The 20,960-nt window shown below is 39.6% G+C and overlaps 1 protein-coding gene across 2 annotated transcripts in view; it reads right to left on the bottom strand.

Annotated features, from left to right (window-relative positions):
* The window catches only part of KLHL32 (kelch like family member 32), a 253,306-nt gene that overhangs the window by 143,024 nt on the left and 89,322 nt on the right, over positions 1-20,960 (bottom strand). For both annotated transcript variants that reach the window (XM_029944612.1, XM_029944613.1), the window contains exon 4: positions 8,061-8,168. In XM_029944612.1, the coding sequence (XP_029800472.1) occupies positions 8,061-8,168 (108 nt within the window). The remainder of the gene's footprint in view (positions 1-8,060; positions 8,169-20,960) is intronic.

Here is a 20,960-nt window from a genome sequence, read left to right as displayed (position 1 = left end):
GTAGGATTCCCTTAGGGGAGGATTCAGAGTGCAGCCAACACTCACAAATTCCAATGATCAAGAAAGAACACTCTTTAGAAATTCTGCTTTGAATTCTGCTTGAAATATTCTAAAACAAGAGTTACTGCTCATCCACCATAGCAAAGGAAAAGTCTACGATGAACACTGTAAAATATAAAATGTTTGACAATGATATTTTCTGCTAAAACATCCAAAAGAAACAAGTGCACAGAAGTGCAAAATCTACCCTAAACTAACTAAGTGGGTTGACCTACTATTTTAAGTTGCTGGCTATCAGCCGACTCTACTTTAGAGGACATTGGCTAGAAAAGGGCTGACTGTTTATTGCCCCACTTATGACAACAGGGCCATTATCAAGAGGGTACAGGAAGTAGTTCTCTTTCTATTCCCTACACTGGCAGTAGGGTGAGGGTGGGAGGTAAAGAGTTAGAAGGAGGGTAGAGAGAGGCAACAAATCCAGCTCATCTGAATGGAGCTGCATATAATAAAGACAAGGGGCCACCCTCACCCTTGTCGTCTAATGCTAGCTCAGATATCTAGAGACCCTCATCGTGTGCTCACTATTCACATTTTCTACACGAGTTTAACCACCGTGACCCACAAATGGGCTCCTCAGCACAGAATTAATGCCAAGAAAGAGCAAATATGCTATTATCATACTGTTTAAACACATTTTGTTTTCCTAAGTGACTGAGTTTCATAATATCTCAAAGGAAAATATCTATGCCTAAAATAGGACTCTCGGGGTGCCTGGATGGCTCAGGCAGTTAAGCATTCAACTCTTGATTTCAGCTAAGGTCATGGTCTCACGGTGCACGGGATCAAGCTCTGCATGGGGCTCTGAGCTGACAGTGCAGAATCTGCTTGGGATTCTCTCTCACACTCCCTGACCCTACCCTGCTCATGTTCCCTTTCTCTCAAAAATAAGTAAATCAACACTTTAAACATTTTTTAAAATAAAACATGACTCTCACTCAAGTAGAATGCTAGACTAATGTAACTGAGGTCTGACTCCATTTCTGACGTTTGCCTACTGACAGCTTTCAATTCCCAGCCCTCTTTCTCCCCCACTGGCCCTGCATCTGGGAAAAAGTTCAGGAATGACTGAGAGCTCTCTCCCTTGGTGCTAGCAGAAAGTTCAAACCACACCAGCTCCTGCCTGAGCGGAGAATCCTCCAGCTCCATCCCCTGACCACCATGGTCAAAGCCAATCATCCCCTACTTTCCCTCTAAAGCCATCTTTTGACCCTGCTTAAGAGCCACCGTGCTCTCCCCAGAAAGCCTCAATGTGTGAGTAATAAACCTTTTTATATCCTCTTTGGTGTGTGTATGTGTGGCATTACCAGTCTTAGCACCTGAATTAATTTTTGCATTTCTGAGGGAGCCATTCTGCTTTTGCAAAGTGACTATAAGACACCTCAGAAACCCAAACTTGCAAATTATTAAGGAAAAGTCAGGAAACTTTTTTTTCAAACATCAAAGTATCAGTTTTATTACCAAATGAAAGCAGATCTCAGAAGTGTGACCACAGTTACACTTTGTCACACAGAGATATTTTAGATGTGGATGTGCTGAGCAAATGGCTTTATAATTCTTGCAGTATAAACTACACCAGAGTACCTTCTGACCAGATGGCCAAATATGGGAAAATAGGTTGGTGAGAAGTAGAGACCGTTAATTAGAACTGATCTTGCCCTACGTGGAAGAGGTCCTCCCATATGACTTCACTTTGTCTGAGTCAACTGTTCCCCTTAAACAGGTTTTGGGTCCCTCAACTGAGAAAAAGTAGGCTTCTGGGGGTCAGTCAGGACCTGGACTTCTAAAATCTCCCTTTTCATTTTTTTTCACAAGGAATGTGGAAAGAAGGTTAGGTCCCCAACATGTCCTTACCACTTTTGACCACCAAAACATGTCAAGGTTTATTGTTTTACTTAACAACTTAGGGAGCCACCAAAATTCCATTTGGCATATGGTTCTTGTCTATCAGGTCAGTTGATCACTTCCTGTGAAACCGTGAATGGGAACATGTGACATCTTCACCCTGAAACCATAAGCCGGGAAGGGAACACATCTGCTTGTGTGTGTGTTTCAATGACCCACTGATAAAAGAGAAAATCTCTCCAAAGGCAAATAAAGCAGCATTCCAAAAGATCCAAGTAACCAAAATTCACTGGTGAAATGCAAACTTCCTTCATTTTGCTCTCAAACCTTCCAGTATAGACTCTGGCACAGCTCTGACAAGAAGTAAGAGGAGGAGAAATGGATCACTTTCTGCACAGTTCAAAATATTCTTCCTGAGAATGTGGATTTATGACTGTGCTCTCCCAAGCCTGGGGCATGGTGCAGGGGTCCTGGGGGACTTTTGGTTGTCAGGTTTCTGTAGATACTGGCCGGTGAAGAAAGGATTCAGAGCTAAAATATTTAAATCACTGAATAGCCTTGAACGTGGCTCCCTCCCCAGAGATGCATTTAAGAAAAATTTCTCCCAGATTTGTCCATGTGCTACCATTTAGTTCAACTAGGTTATGTTTATAAGTAAATCTTACGAGGACTTTTTGCATGGAAAGTGACAAATCTATCCCTGAAGGGATAGTCCAGGAGAAGCAGTTCCAATTAAGACTCCTGTCACTTTGCTGCTGGGTCTGAGTGCTCAGGTCTACAGAGAAAAATATTCTGCTGCAGAGAATGAATATAGTTTCAATGATCACCAAAATGGAATGCTACAGTGTATGCCATTTCAGGGCCATGTAAAGAAATAATGTGAACCTATTCAGGAATCAAATCAGCATCAGGAAGAAAAGCTGTGCTGCACAGACCATGAATACTAAGGGATAGTTTCCTTGAGTTTACAATTTCTGATGCATGAATATTTTTACATAACCATAATGATAGCTATAACATTTTTTCACTTAATAGAGTATATAATTTTCTACATTTCCTAAGACTTTAAAATATTAGTATTAATGGTTACAAAAATATCCTTGTGAAGATTGTACTAAAGCATTCCCCAGGTATGAGGTAGGTTATTAGGACGGGAGTCCCAAGGACATGGGTTCTTCCCTGTGATGAAAAACCAAGGCTGGAGTTACCGAATAATAAAGAGAAAATCAAGGGCATACGGATACCAAAGAGTCCTTTTTCTTCAGACACTGAGATATGACACTGGCTCATGGTTGACAAAGTTGGCAATACCTGGAGGTGGGGAATTTTAAAAGGAACAACAAATGTCACTATCACTGGGTGAATAGTTTCCCTCTCAAAACTGTAAGGGACAGAACAGGATGACAGTTCTCCGGAAAGTCGGAGGAAGCTAACTAGGCTTACTTAACCCCTCGGTTCACCCTCAGAAAGGTACTTAGCACAGTACTTGGCATACAGCCTATCTTCCTTAACATTATCATAGCCAGAGTATGCAACAGTGAACTTTACTGTGGTTCTCAGGACTGTTTGCTTCCTATTTTGGTCTTTAGTTACTCAAATTCCTAGGGGCCTATTCTAGGATCTTTGAGGTTAGACACATCCTTCCAGAAGTAGGGCTCTTCTCTTTACAGAAGGGTGTTGGTGTTAACTGTTCCTCACTATCTTCTGGGCTTTTGTAACAACACCTGCTGACTCCTGAGTGGCTGACCTCTCGTCTAGTGAGGACTGCAATCCTCCGCCCAGGCAACATCTCCATCAGAATCCTTTTTTTAAAAATGTTTCTTAATTTATTTTTGAGAGCCAGAGAGAGACAGTGTGAGCAGGGGAGGGTCAGAGAGAGAGGGAGACACAGAATCTGAAGCAGGATCAAGGCTCTGAGCTAGCTGTCAGCACAGAGCCCCACGCGGGGCTCAAACCCAGGAACCATGAGATGATGACCTGAACTGAAGCCAGATGCTTAACCTACTGAGCCACCCAGGTGCCCCCAGAATCCTATTTTTTGTCTCTTCTTCCTCCCCTTCTCCTTTCCTGGTCTGAAACATAAATGAATTCCTGGCCAGAGTTGGAAAGTGAGCAGGCTGAGGGAGGCCAAAGTAACAGATAGTCTCACCCACCAAATTAAGTGAGACTTTGTGTTTTCTTAGGTTTACTTTGTCCTTTCCTCCCTAGGGCAGATCTGCCCCATGACAGTTTACATCACACCATTTGCTTCTGACCTAGCTCCCAGCGCCAGCCCAGAACAGGACCTAGAGAGGAGCTTGGCTCCTTTGCCCCTTATGGCTGCTTCTGCTCTATATGGCTGTGCAGAGATACCCACAGGGTTGCGATGCACCCCAGCCTCTGCACAAGCTGTGCCCCGAGCAGGGCGTGCCCATGGGAGGGGCACATCTCTCATCAGTGGGAAGGCAGAGCATGTGCTTGCCCAGCCCTGTGTAGGCTTCTTAGTAATAGAGGGCATGCATTTTCAGAGGATGTATTAGCATCAGAAGAAAAGTTTGCTCTTTCTTTAAAATTTCCTGGATGAAATCTGTGACCAAGTTTAAGAAGGCTATGCTTTAGAGCAGGGTGTAGGAGGAACATGCACATGTCTTGTCACACGTGGCAGCATTCATTCATCACACCCACTCTACTTCCAATGTATCTCCCAAGACAGCAACAATTTTCAGACACTTAAAATACTTATATTTTATACTATGCTTACTACCACTGACTAAAGGTATAATCAGCTGTCAGTAGAAATAGCTATCGGTAGAGAAGTTCAATGTTAACCCTCTTTTTTACAAATCTATACCATGGCTAAAGACAATAGATTAGCGAATTTCCACAATAGTAAATAGCAATTAAGAAGCGGAAGAGCTATGCTTTTATTCCTGCTTCCCTATGCCAAAGTCTTTGGTTAATGTTAACTTTGATTCCATAATAAGAGAAAGCAGCTTTCTGCATTTCCCAAGCATACTGCAATTTCACTTTCTGCCATTATCTGTGTTCATGTCTCAAAGGGAAAAGAGATTTATTATAAAGTCATTTTGGTGTTTCAGAAAACAAAGTACCATGAATGTTGTTCAATAAAGACTATACCAATGTCTGCTGTGCAGCAAAGAGTAATCACACTACCAGTGTGGCAACTTGGAGCCCTCATGAACCGAGAGTTGCAAAGGCCCCCAGGATGAGAGAACCATCATAACAGGTCACTCTCTAAAATGTCCAAATGCTTCCCTGCCTCCTTCAACAAAGTAGAACAAACATGACTTAACCTTTCATCAGTAAAGAACAATGGACCTGAAGTTAAGAAGACTGACTTGACCTACTGAGTCCATATGTACTAGGAGATGATTTCAGTCATTCCCTGAACCTTACTGGGCCCATCATCTTCACGATGGGGTCACTGCATTCCGCAGAGCTGTCTAGAAGAGGAAGTCAAAGAGCACACATAAAGTGCCTAGGGTAGTGCCCTAGCTCTTGCAGAAGATGCTCCATGAAATGCCAGCCCACTTCCTGTCCCTCAGCACACAATCTGAACAGATGAGTTACTGCTGTTTGCTGCAGGCTGGCTGCCGCTCTGTGGGTGGACGCATCAGAAACGGGTCATTGGGCAGAATAAATGCAACTCTGGGTCTGGCCCTAGGGCTTGCTTTTTTTTTTTTTTAACAGTTACTGGCTTTCCTTTTTCCTCATAAAACTGGAATATGAGCGTTATGATTCCTAAGCAATAAGATACGGTTGCAAACTTCTTCCCAAACAGTTTTCTTACTCTTCAGAAAAGTCCCTTTCAGTTCATGTTTCACAAATCCTTTGTCTTATAGGTATTACATATATATGTATGTATATATGTATATGTATACATATAATTGTGAAAGAAACTATACGGTTATCAAAGCAAACAATAAGACAGCCGCTTATATCTGTATGCATGTTTTAACTCAGCCTTTATAGCAATTTTTGTGCCCTTCTGTTCATGAGTAATTTAAATGCTTTGCAGCCCAAAGCTTCTGAGCTTAAACCATTTAGTTGTTAATGCAGCTAAGTGCAAAAACGACTTACTTGGGTAGTTTTATCAAAAGAAAACACAAGATTTACTATTTCATTCCCATTTCACACCATCAAAGTATGACCTATGGGTTATCAGTACTTTAGGGATGAGCAAATGCAGGTGTGACTATATTTCAGATGTGAAGAGAGAAATCTACACAAAACACAATTTAGAGCAGGTATCTATCTGTCTTTACATCTGTAAACCAAAAATCATACAACATGTTATTTACTCACCTCATTAGGAATCTGTTTTGGCAAATCTGTGAACAAGAACTGTCCACCTGAATTTCCTAAGGCATGAAATCTGGCTGAGTTGACCCTGAATTTGTGATCCACTCCTTTCTATTTCCCTTTGCACCTACTACTTGATGGATGTTTTTTTTTCCTTTCTACCTACTATTTTCATTTCATCTACTAGACTTTGCCTCAATTATTCTATGAAACATACCTCAAACTCGACTAGTTCTATACTTCGAACTCTACTAGCTCTAGAAAAGAAAATGGATAATACCATAGTTTAATAGGCCTCTAAAGAGGAAAATTTAGTAGAAAAGTGAACTCCCAACATTCCTCAAGACTCAAATACCACCTTCTCTGGGAAAGTTTGTATTGACGGCTCCAGGTGAACACATCCTCCTTTTTGTCTCTACTGTATCTTGTATTCTGCTTCTATTATATCTCCCAACACAATGAGGATGTATGATTATGTGTATACCTCTCTTCCCCACCAGGGTGTGGGCCTCCCTGTTTTAGCACAGAGGACACTAAATATAAGTTAAATAAAACAGAATTAAACAAAAAAACTTTATTAAAGAGGATTAATATCCAGTCAGTACGTGGATTGATTTAGTTTAGTGGTTCTCAAATGAAAATGGGAGGTTGGGGGTGGGTAAAATGGGTAAAGAGGGTCAACGCTACAAACTTCCAGGTGTAGATAAAAGAAGTCTTGGTGACCATACTTAATAATACTGTTGTATATTTGAAAGATGCTAAGAGAATAGATTGTAAAACTCCTCACTACAAGAAAAAAATATTTGTAACTATATATGGTGATGGATGTTAACTAAACTTATGGTAGGTCATGTATCAAATCATTATGTTCTATACTTAAAACTAATATAATGTTATATGTCAGTGATATCTCAATTAAAAATAATTTTAAAAGGAAGGTTTTGGGCCTTCTAATAATTGTTTCAGTAAAATAAAACTAGTAAAGAACAGTGATATTTCTGATCTAGATTCATATGGTCTTTATGCAATCTTATTTTGGTTTTCTCTGATAGTCATATACTGACTCACATTCTATTAGTTCTCATTATTATTCTTTCATTAAAATAAGAAATTGGATGTTCTCTGGAGATCCCTGTAAACTCTACGACAATTTTAATGATGAACAATTTTGGCTTTCAAACCATCACATTATAACTATTACTTGAGACCTGGAATCTGAGATATGTCTGGAGGATAGGGTGCCAAGATGTTAGACATGGTTTCTCAGGGTGTTAAAGTTTTTTAAGCCAATAAAGTCATGATTAAGTAATAGAGCTTCAGTAAAAACGATTCAAGTTATTTTGCAAACTCTTTCTCATATGACAGTCCTTTAGGATATTTTAAAATTACACCAGCAAGCCACTGAGCTCAGATTAAAATATTATGTTCCCTGGGTCCTATTTAAAATCAAATTGCTTTACTTACCTTTCCATCATTTTAGTTATAAAACTAAGGAGATGTGAAACTTTTTTTTAAACATCAAAATATAAAACAAGAACAGGCGCCTGGGAGGCTCAGTCAATTAAGCATCTGATTTTGGCTCAGGTCATGATCTTACGGTCCGTGGGTTCAAGCCCTGCGTCGGGGTCTGTGCTGACAGCTCAGAGCCTGGAGCCTGCATCAGATTCTGTGTTTCCCTCTTTCTTTGCCCCTCCCCCACTCAGTCTCTGTCTCTCTCAAAATAAAGACACAAAACAAATTTTTTAATAATAAAAAAATGAAAAGAAAAACACCTAAACCTCAGACTTCACAGATAATCCCCCCTAGTCAGCTGGAGTTAAAATATTAAACCTCTCAGATGAAAAGTAGTACCATACCTGTCCTGTGTATGCAAACTCCAGGGCCTGCTTTAAGCCAAGGCTGGTCACACCATGTAAGCTGACCTCATCTGCTCCACTTTCCACCATACAGAGACTGAACATCGCCTGAGATGGGAGAGAAAGGAAGGGATGGGGAGTTATGGAACTTAAAAAGCAAGGGAACAAGACAAGTCCTAGAGAGACTAGAAAAGAAATATATTGTATAGGTTAAAGGTTTTTGAAATGCTTCTACAAAAAGCACCACAAATCACATTGCTGTCTAAACAGAGTAACACACAAATGGCACCAAACACCTCACCCAGAGTCCCACTTAATCCCACAATTGTTCTTTGGGGTGGCTGTGTTTAGGCTCACTCACTGAACTCCTTCTCTCAGTCCAGGATCTCACTGCTACCATGGAATGTGGAGCACTTCCGACTTGCCAACAAAACATGGACAGTAGCACCTTTGTCTCTTGACTTCTCTGCATTTTTCTGCCTCATCTTAATGACACACCTCATTCCTCTCACCTGCCATATCATATACTCTGTTCTAAGGGTTTTAAAAATGTGGCCCCTGGCCTGGCAACATTGTCATCACTGGGAACTTGAGAGTCCTGATGGAGGGAGCTCCAGCCCAGACCTACTGACACACTCACAGTGGAACCCAGTGATATGTGTTTTGATGGGCCATCCAGGTGACCCTGACGCTCACTGGAGTTTGAGAACCACCAAGTTATTTAGTGAAAATCAATTTGTCCTCAAACCAATTCTCCAAATGGCCAACTTACTGAAAATCAGTTCTAGAGGATGATCAGTATGTCTAGTGAAAGCTTGAAAATTAAAAAAATGAAAACTTGCCAAATTACAAAAAAAAAAATGCATTGGCTCGCTTCCTGTCCGAAATCAAAAACAAAAAATCCCCATGGTAATTTGTACACTTGTAACAAGTTTGATTTATCAGGTAAAAAGAGAATATCCACTCCGGGTTACCAATGATGAAATGCACTATTTAGGAAGTATACATCTATATAGTGAAGAATTAACCTTATGCAAAGGAAGCTCTGGTCTTTTCCCTTGGCTTCTGGAAGGTGATTGCCAGGCCTTTGGAATATCCTGCCTGACAGGAGTGTCATTGTTTGTCGGAACTTTGGCCGATGACAGTCTAACAACATGATTTACAAGGATGGTTGGGCCACACCATATCAGTTCTGACCTCCAGAGGAACTGGAGACTAAAGACATTCATCTGACCTCTAGGAGAGGCTGGAGACAAAAGGTCAGTCACAATGGCAATTCGTGAGTGAGCCGCAATAAAAACTGGACACCAAAAGTTTGGGTGAGTGTCCCTGGTTGGCAGTCCTTTGTGCATTTAGTCACTTTGCGTAGCCAGGAGATAATGTTATGATCCTACAGAGGCAGACGACCAGCAAATTCTCAATTCTGTCCTATGTGTCTCTTTCCTTGTCTGATTCCAATTTGTTTCCTTTCCCTGTTATAAACCATTTCCATGAGTATAAAAGTTTTCAGAAAGTCCTGTGAGACTTCCTAGTGAATTACTGAATGTGAGAATAGATTTAGGAATCCCTTCAAACTTGCAACTAGTGTCAGAAGTGATAGAAGTCTTAAGGGTACGGTCCCTTCAGAATGTACAGTTTAGCTAACTTCAAAGAGATAAAATTAAAAAGTAGGGGGAAAACCCTCACTCTTCTATATGGTAATTTTTAATTCACACTAAATTTTTTTAATTTTAGAAATGTAATTTTTTTGTTTTGTCACTACTTACCCCTTAGCAATTTTTATGTTGATAAATTTACTTTTGATCCTCACAATTCTATATATTTTAAGTTAATATATACTGAATGGTGGTATTCACCGATGGTCTATTATTCTTTCCAGAGATCATCATTTCTATCTCATTGCATTTGAGAGTTCTGAGATCTCATAACGAATAGAATTGTCTTTGTTAGCTTAATTTATAGTTAAAATTTTAATCATTAGAAATACCAAATTATTACTTTCTTATCATTTGAGAAATCTAAAGAATATTTAAATGTTTGCAATTTGAGAAAATAAAAAAATAATATTCAAAATATCCTAAAGGCATTGAAAGTATGTAATGTGTACTATACACAAATATATTAATATATTAAATAGCATTCAGAATATTTTACTTTCAGAAATTTACTTTGAGTTGATTTGGCTTGCTGCTAGTGCCACAAGAAGTTAAGGTACTACATGAATGGCTAAGAACACTGCATCTGAAGTCACATAATCCTTGGTTTGGTGAACCACAGAGATTAAGGGCAAACTTGTAACCAAACTATTCTGGGTTTGATTATAAACACTAGCAAGTGACTGGAACAAACATGTAGCCTCTCTTTCTTTTCTTGTCTGAAAAATGGGGTCAAAAACTGTACCCACTTCATTAACTTGTTTGAGGATTAGATGATAGTATATGTATGAAGTGTTCAGCATAGCCTGTATAAGGCAAGATCTTAGTGAAACTTCCATACCATAATAACAATGAAATAGAATTCTACTTTTCTTATGTATTCTTTGGTTAAAAGCAGCAATACATTACGAATACTAGTCTCTGGAGATTTGTTGTTACTTAAATTTTTTTATTTATTTATTTTTTTAGTATTTATTTATATAAAATTTAAAGTACTTTAAAGTAAACATTTTATTTTTTTCATGATATGTAAATTTAAAAATTTTCTACCACATAATACTAAAACAAATATTTTATTTTTTTATTATTTTAATTTATAGCTTACTGTCAAATTGGTTTCCATATAACACCCAGTGCTCTTCCCCACAAGTGCCCCCCTCCATGATCATCACCCTCCTTCCCCTCTCCTCCTCCCCCTTCAGACTTCAGTTTGTTTTCAGTATTCAAGAGTCTCTCATGATTTATCTCCCCACCTCTCCCTCTTTTCCCCCCTTTCCCCTCTCTATGGTTCTCTGTTAGGTTTCTCCTATTAGACCTATGAGTGAAAACATATGGTATCTGTCCTTCTTTACCTGACTTATTTTGCTTAGCATGACACCCTTAAGGTCCACCCACTTGGCTACGAATGGCTAGATTTCATTCTTTCTTATTGCCATGTAGTATTCCATTGTATATATAAACCACATCTTCTTAATCCATTCATCAGGTGATGGACATTTAGGCTCTTTCCATGATTTGGCTATTGTTGAAAGTGCTGCTATGAACATTGTGGTACATGTGCCCCTATGCATCAGCACTTCTGTATCCCTTGGGTAAATCCCCAGCAGTGCTATTGTTGGGTTATAGGGGAGTTATATTGTTAATATTTTGAGGAACCTCCATACTGTTTTCCAGGGAAGCTGCACCAGTTTACATTCCCACCAACAGTGTAGGAGGGTTCCCATTTCTCCAAATCCTTGCCAGCATCTATAGTCTTCTGATTTGTTCATTTTAGCCACTCTGACTGGCGTGAGGTGGTATCTCAGTATAGTTTTGATTTGTGTTTCCCTGATGATGAGTGATGTTGAGCATCGTTTCATGTGTCTGTTGGCCATCTGGATGTCCTCTTTGGAGAAGTGACTGTTTATGTCTTCTGCCCATTTCTTCACTGGATTATTTGTTTTTAGGTTGTGTGGAGTTTGGTGAGTTCCTTATAGATTTTGGACACTAGCTACTTATCCAATATGTCATTTGCAACTATCTTTTCCAATTCCATTAGTTGCCATTAGTTTCCTTGATTGTTTCCTTTGCAGTGCAGAAACTTTTTATCTTGAGGAGGTCCCAATGTTCATTTTTGCTTTTGATTTCCTTGCCTTTGGGGATGTGTTGAGTAGGAAATTGCTGTGGTTGAGGTCAAGGAGGCTGTTTCCTGCTTTCTTCTCTAGGATTTTGATGGTTTCCTGTCTCACATTCAGGTCCTTCAGCCATTTTGAGTTAATTTTTATGTATGGTGTAAGAAAGTGGTCTAGTTTCATTCTTCTGCATGTTGCTGTCCAGTTACCCAGCACCATCTGTTACAGAGATTGTCTTTTATCCATCCAAGAATTGGATACTCTTTCCTGCTTCGTCAAAGATTAATAGGTCATACATTTGTGGGTCCAGTTCTGGGTTCTGTATTCTGTTCGACTGGTTTATGTGTCTATTTTTGTGCCAATACCATATTGTCTTGATGATGACAGCTTTGTAGTAGTGGCTAAAGTCTGGGATTCTGATGCCTCCCGTTTTGGTTTTCTTCTTCAATATTACTTGGCTATTCGGGGGTTTTTTTGGTTCTATATGAACTTTATGATAGTTTGTTCTAGCTTTGAGAAGAATGCTGGTGCAATTTGGATTGGGATTGCATTGAATGTGTAAATTGTTTTGAGTAATAATAACATTTTAACAATGTTCAATATTCACAAATCCATCAATGTGATACATCACATTAACAAAAGATAAAAACCATATGGTCCTGTTGATAGATGTAGGAAAAGCATTTGACAAAACACAGCATCCTTTCTTAACAAAAACCCTTGAGAAAGAAGGATAGAAGGAACTTACTTAAAAATTATAAAAGCCATTTATGAAAAGCCCACAGCTAATATCATCCTGAATGGGGAAAAACTGAGACCTTTCCCCCTGAGATCAGGAACATGACATGGATGTCCACTCTTACCACAGTTGTTTAACATAGTGCTGGAAGTCCTAGCATCAGCAATCAGACAACAAAAGGAAATAAAAGGCATCAGAATTGTCAAAGATGAAGTCAGACTTTCACTTTTCCAAGACAACATGATACTCTACATGGAAAACCCAATCAACTCCACCAGAAGCCTACTAGAACTGATCCATGAATTCAGCAAAGTCGCAGGGTACAAAATCAACGTAGAAATCAGTTGCATTTTTATACACCAATAATGAAGCAACAGAAAGAGAAATCAAGAAACTTATCCCATTCACAACTACATGAAAAACCATAAAATACCTAGGATTAAACCTAACCAAGGATGTAAAAGACCTGTACGATGAAAACTATAGAAAATTAATGAAAGAAATTGAAGAAGACACAAAGAAATGGAAAAAAATCCATGCTCATGGATCAAAAGCTTAAGATTTGTTTAATTGTTAGAACATGTTTTATTTATTTTTGAGAGATAGAGAGAGACAGCATGAGCAGGGGAGGGTCAGAGAGAGAGGGAGACACAGAATTGAAAGACAGACTCCAGGCTCTGAGCTAGCAGTCAGCACAGAGCCCAATGCGGGGCTTGAACCCATGAACCGTGAGATCATAATCTGAGCCAAAGTCAGACACTTAACCGACTGAGCCACCCAGGTGCCCCAAGATTTTTTAAATTTTTATTTATTTTTGAAAGAGAGAGAGACTGCAAGCAGGAGAGGGGCAGAGAGAGAAGCAGACACAGAATCTGAAGAAGACTCTGAGCTGTCAGCACAGAGCCCGATGCGAGGTTCAAACTCATGGAATATGAGATCAAGACCTGAGCTGAAATCAGATGCCTAATGGACTGAGCCACTCAGGTGCCCCTATTGTTGTTGTTTTAAATTGAGGTGCAGCTATAGATAAAAAGGGCTATCGGAAAATTGATTTTGATGTAAATGATTGTTTATGCATTTGTGGAACATCTAAAATTTCAAAACTAGAGACATCTGGCTGGCTGTCAGTAGAATATGTGGCTCTTGAACTCAGGATCATGACTTCAAGCCATAGGCGGCCATGGCCTACTTAAAATATTAAATCAATAAATCAATAAAATTTCAAAGCTAAAAATCATAGGTCATAATAAAAAAAGCTTTCAATTTATATAATTCTGAATTTACTTCTAGATTTCTTATAGCACTAAAAAAAACTGAAAGAAATTTCAGTTGTTTTCAATGTCTGTTTCTTATTATGTGGGTTGTTTCAATTTTTAATATATTTCTGATATGAATATTTTTTCATATCTTCCAGGTTGTAACAGCACCTGAAATGGTGTCCAGCTGTTCTCTCCATCAACTCCACTGCTGACAGAAATGACTCAAACTGCACAAGAATTATCTGGGTTAATGAAATGTAAAAAGTCCCTCAGAGCAAAGGCTAAATAACAGAACAAGTTGCCAAGGGGGGTTTTCTGAGTCTGTTTTCCTCAGGGTTTTTCAAAAGCAACCACAGCAAAGGGGCATAGAACAGGCATCCTCAACCAGGGAGCTACTGAACTTAGTAGTCAGAGAGAACACAACCCCTTGAATAATGTACATATATCATGTACATGTTTGTACAGGCAATTAAGGAACTCCAAATTGGTAGTATGGTTATTTTATTTTATTTTACTTTATTTTTGTAATTATAATCCTAGTTCTTTTTTTTAAATAGTTTATTGTCAAATTGGTTTCCATATAACACCCAGTGCTCTTCCCCACAAGTGCCCTACTCCATCACCTCCACCTCTTTTTCCCCCTCCCCCTTCCCCTTCAACCCTCAGTTCATTTTCAGCATTCAACAGTGTCTCAAGTTTTGCATCCCTCTCTCTCCCCAACTCTCCTTCCCTCTTCCCTTCCCTCTGGTCCTCCATTAGGTTTCTCCTATTTTCCTGTTAAACCTATGAGTGCAAACATGATATTTGTCCTTCTCTGCCGGACTTATTTCGCTTAGCATGGACCCTCAAGGTCCATCCACTTTCCTACAAATGGCCATATTTCATTCTTTCTCATTGCCATGTAGTACTCCATTGTGTATATATACACCACATCTTCTTGATCCACTCATCAGGTGATAGACATTTAGGCTTTTTCCATGTTTTGGCTATTGTTGACATTGCTGCTATGAACACTGGGGCACATGTGCTCCTGTGCATCAGTATTTCTGTATCTCTTGGGTAAATCCCTAGCAGTGCTATTGTTGGGTCATAAGGGAGTTCTATGGATAGTTTTTTGAGGAACCTCCACACTTTTCCAGAGTGGTTGTACCAGTTTAGTTTACATTGCCACCAACAGTGTAGGAGGGTGCCCATCTCCCCACACCCTTGCCAGCATCTATAGTCTCTTGATTTGTTCATTTTAGCCACTCTGACTGGCATGAGGTGGTATCTCAGTGTGGTTTTGATTTGTGTTTCCCTGATGATGAGTGATGTTGAGCATCATTTCATGTGCCTGTATGCCATCTGGATGTCCTCTTTTGAAAAGTATCTGTTCATGTCTTCTGCCCATTTCTTCATTGGGTTATTTGTTTTGTGGGTGTGAAGTTTGGTGAGTTCCTTGTAGATTTTAGATACTAGCCCTTTATCTGATATGTCATTGTCATTTGCAACTATCTTTTCTCATTCTGTCAGTTGTCTATTAGTTTTCCTGATTGTTTCCTTTGCAGTGCAGAAGCTTTTTATCTTGATGAAGTCCCAAGAGTTCAGTTTTGCTTTCATTTCCCTTGCCTTTGAGGATGTGTCAAGTAGGAAATTGCTGTGGTGGAGGTCTAGGAGTTTTATTCCTACTTTCTCCTCGAGGGTTTTGATGGTTTCCTGTCTCACATTCAAGTCCTTCAGCCATTTTGAGTTAATTTTTATGTATGGTGTAAGAAAGTGGTCTAGTTTCATTCTTCTGCATGTTGCTGTCCAGTTCTCCTAGCACCACCTGCTAAAGAGGCAGTCTTTCCTGCTTTGTCAAAAATTAATTGGCCATAGAGCTTGCTTAGGATTCTCTCTCTCCCTCTCCCTCTGCCTCTTCCCTGCTTGCACACGAGTGTTTATGTGCACTCTTTCTCTCCCTCCGTCTCTAAAATAAAGGGAAAAAAATTAAAAGCCTCATTAGATACCACCAAAATAAGGAAGAACCCAATCATTCATCAGCTTATGAACCTTGTGAAATGTCAAGAGAACTTCTAGAGCCCACAGGGAAGGATAAAGTGTCCTTTGGTAGCAAAAGTGGTGATGGGACCATGAGTGCTCTTTTAGCAGTGAATGTCCTGAAAAGGTGAACTGCAAACTCAGTGAAAATGGACACCATATCTTCCTTCCTCAACATAGAGCCCCTAGACCCTAGCACAGCATGCATGCAATAGATGAATGAATGAATATATATATGAACCAACATGCTCTTCAAAAATTCAGATAGATGATGCAGCTGCAGATGATGTCCAACTGTTCCACATGGTCATAAACAAAAATAATGAATCAGACATAGGCAGAAATTTTCTGGATGCAAGGTGTTTTAGACAAATAGATAAAGTAGCTACAGTTAAAGAGAAAGAACATCTACCATAAGCTAAATACAAATTAGTTCAAAGCTAGACATTTAGAAAAAAGTAAGAACATATGGTAATGCCCTCTATGAAGCCACAACATTCTGCCAAGGCATGGGATAAGGTTCTGCTAAGAAATATAGAAGCATTGCACAGATTCTTCCTTGGTTCACACTGTTTTTGCCTTTGGGAGAGACTTGGCCAGGCTGAGATTTACAGATCACTCTTGGCTGATAATGTGCTAGCGCCACCACAAATCTTTCTAATTGAAAATCCAGTGTGTGAGAATACAATCCACCTTAGGTGCCTACCACAGAGAGAACTGCTGATTTATAGTGTGTCATTCCTCCTGTATTTCACACGGAAATGACACAAATTGAGTCTTAAAATCACAGTACATGAATTCAGTTTCTCTGGGTCACGTTGATGTCATGCGGTCACAAGATGAACTACAACCAATTTTCAGTCGGTGTATTATGTCACAAAACTGACCGATGGAAATTCTACTATATCTTCAAAGAGGAGAAGAACAACAGATTTTTCTTAAGCACTTAAAGTTGGTGAAATATCATCTTTACACCTGGTAAGCTATGCGGAGCTTTGGAGTTGCACTGGACATGGGCAAGATGTACTGTGAATTTCATTTTGTCAGGAATCCAAATTATTTTCTGGATGAAATAACTTGCAGTGTTTTGGCCACATTCAACCCTTATCTTTTATGAGAGAGTTAAATAAAAGTAAACAAACATGTTTAAGGAAGTTATTGAAAAGAGCAACTTATAATGATTGCAGCAGATCAGCCTGATCCCCTACATCTTTTATATGCTCAATGTTGTATAATTAGTATTGTTTACAATGGCCATGTGGCATTACAGAGTCGAGCTAAATTCTGAATCAACAAAGATTACATTTCGCTCAATTTAGTGTTAATGGTGATTATCTTTTATTGCATTTTGGTTATACCTCACATATAGAATGGATAGTAAATCCCAGTTAATGAGACTATTCAGTTAACCACAATTGCCCATTTCCCTGGCATTGAGGAAAGAAGCGTCCTAATGACAGTTGACCTGAACTATTTACCTTTTTTGAAATCTCTCAAATGCAACAGCAATCCAATCCATTTGGGGAGCTTAATGGCCTGAAACAGTGGGGCTGTTTCATTGGAGGGTTTTCTCCCCAAAATATTTTGTGGCTGTTTTAATTCTTCTACAAAAACAGTATAGTAAGCATCTCAGAGAATAAAATATCAAAACAAATGAAAACAGCAAATTACATTACTATACATATTAGGCAGCAAAAATTAATATTTCTAAAAAACCAGTTTTCTCTTAGCTTAACCATATAAAGAAAAATTCACCTTGTATGCTAAAAACTGTCAAACATACTGATTTTCCCCAACATCTTCAAATATGTAACTTATTTCTTCGAAGAATCTATCTGTATTTCACAGCGTTGCTCTTGGCACAGTTGCTTCTTAATTACATGGTGATAATAAGCCCTTCAAAACCAGCATGATTATGCTTTATCCTATTTTTCTAATATTTAAAATATTTGGTTTAAATATTTTATTTTTTTAATTTTTTTAATGTTTATTTATTTTTGAGAGACAAACAAACAGAGTGTGAGTGGGGGAGGGTCAGAGAGCAAGAGGGAGACATAGAATCAGAAGCAGGCTCCAGGCTCTGAGCTGTCAGCACAGAGCCTGACGTGGGGCTCCACCCCACAAACCGTGAGATCATGACCTGGGCTGAAGTCAGCCACTTAACCCGCTGAGCCACCCAGGTGCCCCTTATATATTTTATTTAAAATCTTGGTTATCTCTACACCCAGTGTGGGACCCAAACCTACAACCCCAAGATCATGAGTTGCATGCTCCACTGACTGAGCTAGCCAGGCATTCTCTTAGAATTTTCCTCCTCCTGGATGTGATCATATTTCATCTGCTTGGGTCTTCTTGGGGAATGGAATGGAAAAAGGACACAAATCAGGTTGGTTTTTTCTTAGGTAAAGTTACAGTAAATGTGAAAGCAGAAACTGTTGCTTATCACAAAGGCAGGTTATCCATAAATGGTATTTACGCTTGTGAATTATTATTACTCTGGAAAATGGAAAATGGCAGGCATACATCTGGCTCTATCCTTGGGTTACCCTTTCAGATCCCTTGGCTTCTGCTCATTCCTCATGCTTCTGTTACTTTTTAGTCTATGGCTATATTCCTTGGGTATGGGATTTTAATACTTCACTACCCACCATGTAAAGAAGTCTATTCTTTTTCAGATACTTAGGGATTATACTTACTCTTTTTTACTGAATATATTTGATAAGTCATTATTGAATGAATCTTCCCATATAGACACCATTTATTCTGTCCTCATATGATACAATCCTGCCTTTCCAAATCTACTATGGACACACTGACTAAAACCAAACTGGGGTTTCCTGCATTTTGCAAGCTGTCCTAAAACAGAATTTGGGGCCTGTGTCAAGGAGTGACTTAGCAGGTGTGACACACAGTCTGCATAAATCAGGGGGAGCAGCTATGAAGAAAGGAAAGTTTCAGAGACAGTAATATCAGAAAAGTTTGAGGCCTTGAAGGAAAAAATAGGAGAAAGAGAGCGGGCTGAGAGAGAGATTCTATGTTGATTACACTATAAGCATTCAGGGAAGACTCTGAAAGACACAGAAGAGGCTCTTAATGGTGCTTACCAAAGTCAGCCTGGGTGTGGGGTTTTTTTTTTTATGTTTATTATTGAGACAGAGAGAAACAGAGTATGAGCAGGGGAGGGGCATAGAGAGAGGGAGACACAGAATCTGAAGCAGGCCTCAGGCTCTGAGCTGTCAGCACAGAGCCTGACGCGGGGCTCGAAACCACAAACCATAAAATCATGACCTGAGCTGAAGCCAGATGCTAAACCAACTGAGCTACCCAGGCGGCCCAACACTGGGTGTGTTTTAAGCATGATGGCTAAAACTCTAGCTTCTCTTCTCTAAACAGAATCTTGAAACTGAAAGGTACCTCAGAGATCACTGGCCCCTCACTACTCAATGTGTGGTCCCTGGGCCAGCAGCACTGGCATCAGTGAAGAACGTGTTAGAGATGCAGAATCTAAGGTCCACCTCGGACCTACTGGATCAAAGGTGCATCGTGACAAGAGCTCCAGGTGACCTACATGTGCATTAAAGTTGGAGAGGCACAGCTTGTGCCTTGTGGAACTCCTTGCATGCCTAAGTTTATTTGAAGTGATAAGATAGCCAATACTTTACATAAGAATACAAGTTATTAGTACTACCTCCAGAATACTGAATCATAATCACCCTCCTGATAACTTTCTCCCCTTGGTCCTGGTAAAATTTCAATAAATTCGGTCTCTTCTGCCTAACAGCCTTTCTGATATGTGGTTACAGCTATTAAGTCTCCTCTTGGAAAGGAGCACCTAATCCAAATTCTCTGATTCATAAAATGTTAGCACTGAAGGCCAATGCTAGAAGTCCTGTAGTCTGGGCAGAAGACTGGAGTCCAAATCCCAGCTAGAGTAGACTGGCCACATCTTGGGGGGTGGGAGGAGAGGTAATTACCTGGGAAATGAAAGTTAAAGAAGACTCGTGGTTTCAAGAACAAGGCTTCTGGGAGAGTAACTTGTCCTATGTTTTGGATGGTAGCAGTGTTAGCAGCCTTCAGGGAATCTGTCACACCATCCTCCTTTGCCCAGTTACTCTGGTTGACTTTCTCTGGGTCACCTCCTTCTTATCTTACATTCCTGAAGAAAAATTTCATGTGGCCATCATAGAGCTTCTAGCGACACAAATCCCTCGGATTCATGCCTATGGAATTCAAAAACCAGAAGCTTTTAATGAATCTCCATTTGCCATAAAGAATGACACTGGTCGTGGCCGCCTGGAACCTGGTTGAGGGCTGTGAGCCCACATCCAGACCCAACTGAGAGTGGTCAGGATCTCACTGGTATGTCTGTCGTGGGTACAGAAAGGGAGCAGGAGCAGATGTGCCAGCCCAGCATCAGAAAGTGTGCGCATGTGCAAGTGCTGAAACACTGTTCATGACATCATCACATAAAATCTGTTACCTCTTTTCAACAGAGAACATTTTAGAAGAATGTTTAATAATGTGAAATTACCTTATTATCACTTATTCTTCTCTTTAAAAACCCAGTGTGAGTTAATGGCCACTCAAAATTTTACTCCAAAATTTCAACAGCTCTTCTTTTAATGTCCTCTCTTAACACCTCTTTCTTCAGTATGCTAACATTATATAAGGTGTGTACGACCACAGACAGAGGTGCCCAGCCCAGCTGTGGCATCTCTCTTCAACCTTCTATTTTATTCGTCATTTTGGTCTACAGCTGCGAGCCCAGCAATACACACTGAAGCCATCCTCCCGTTATTTGGCTATACGCAGACGAGGAGGGCAAGAGCCCTGCATTGTCTCTTCTAACTCCATTAGTTGCTAAGCAACCACTTCACTAGAACCTTCCTGTTCCGAGGCAGAATAGGCCAGTTTAATATGGAGTGTTTGGGTTGTCACATGTGTTCAAGTTCACTCCTTCTGTAAATACATCTGATGCTCTGTCCATGCAGGCTACGGGCAAAGTCTCCCTATCTTACAAAATGTGAAAAAAAAGAATTTAGGAATCCTCAAAAGTTCTAATACTTCTCAAAAGTACCCAAAGAACTTCTTTTAATCCTATGAAAATTTATATAATT

Source organism: Suricata suricatta, chromosome 7, assembly GCF_006229205.1.
Source record: "Suricata suricatta isolate VVHF042 chromosome 7, meerkat_22Aug2017_6uvM2_HiC, whole genome shotgun sequence".
Lineage (NCBI taxonomy): Eukaryota > Metazoa > Chordata > Mammalia > Carnivora > Herpestidae > Suricata > Suricata suricatta.
The sequence above is the reverse complement of the archived record's forward strand: the minus strand, read 5'-3'. Positions and strand labels throughout refer to the sequence as shown.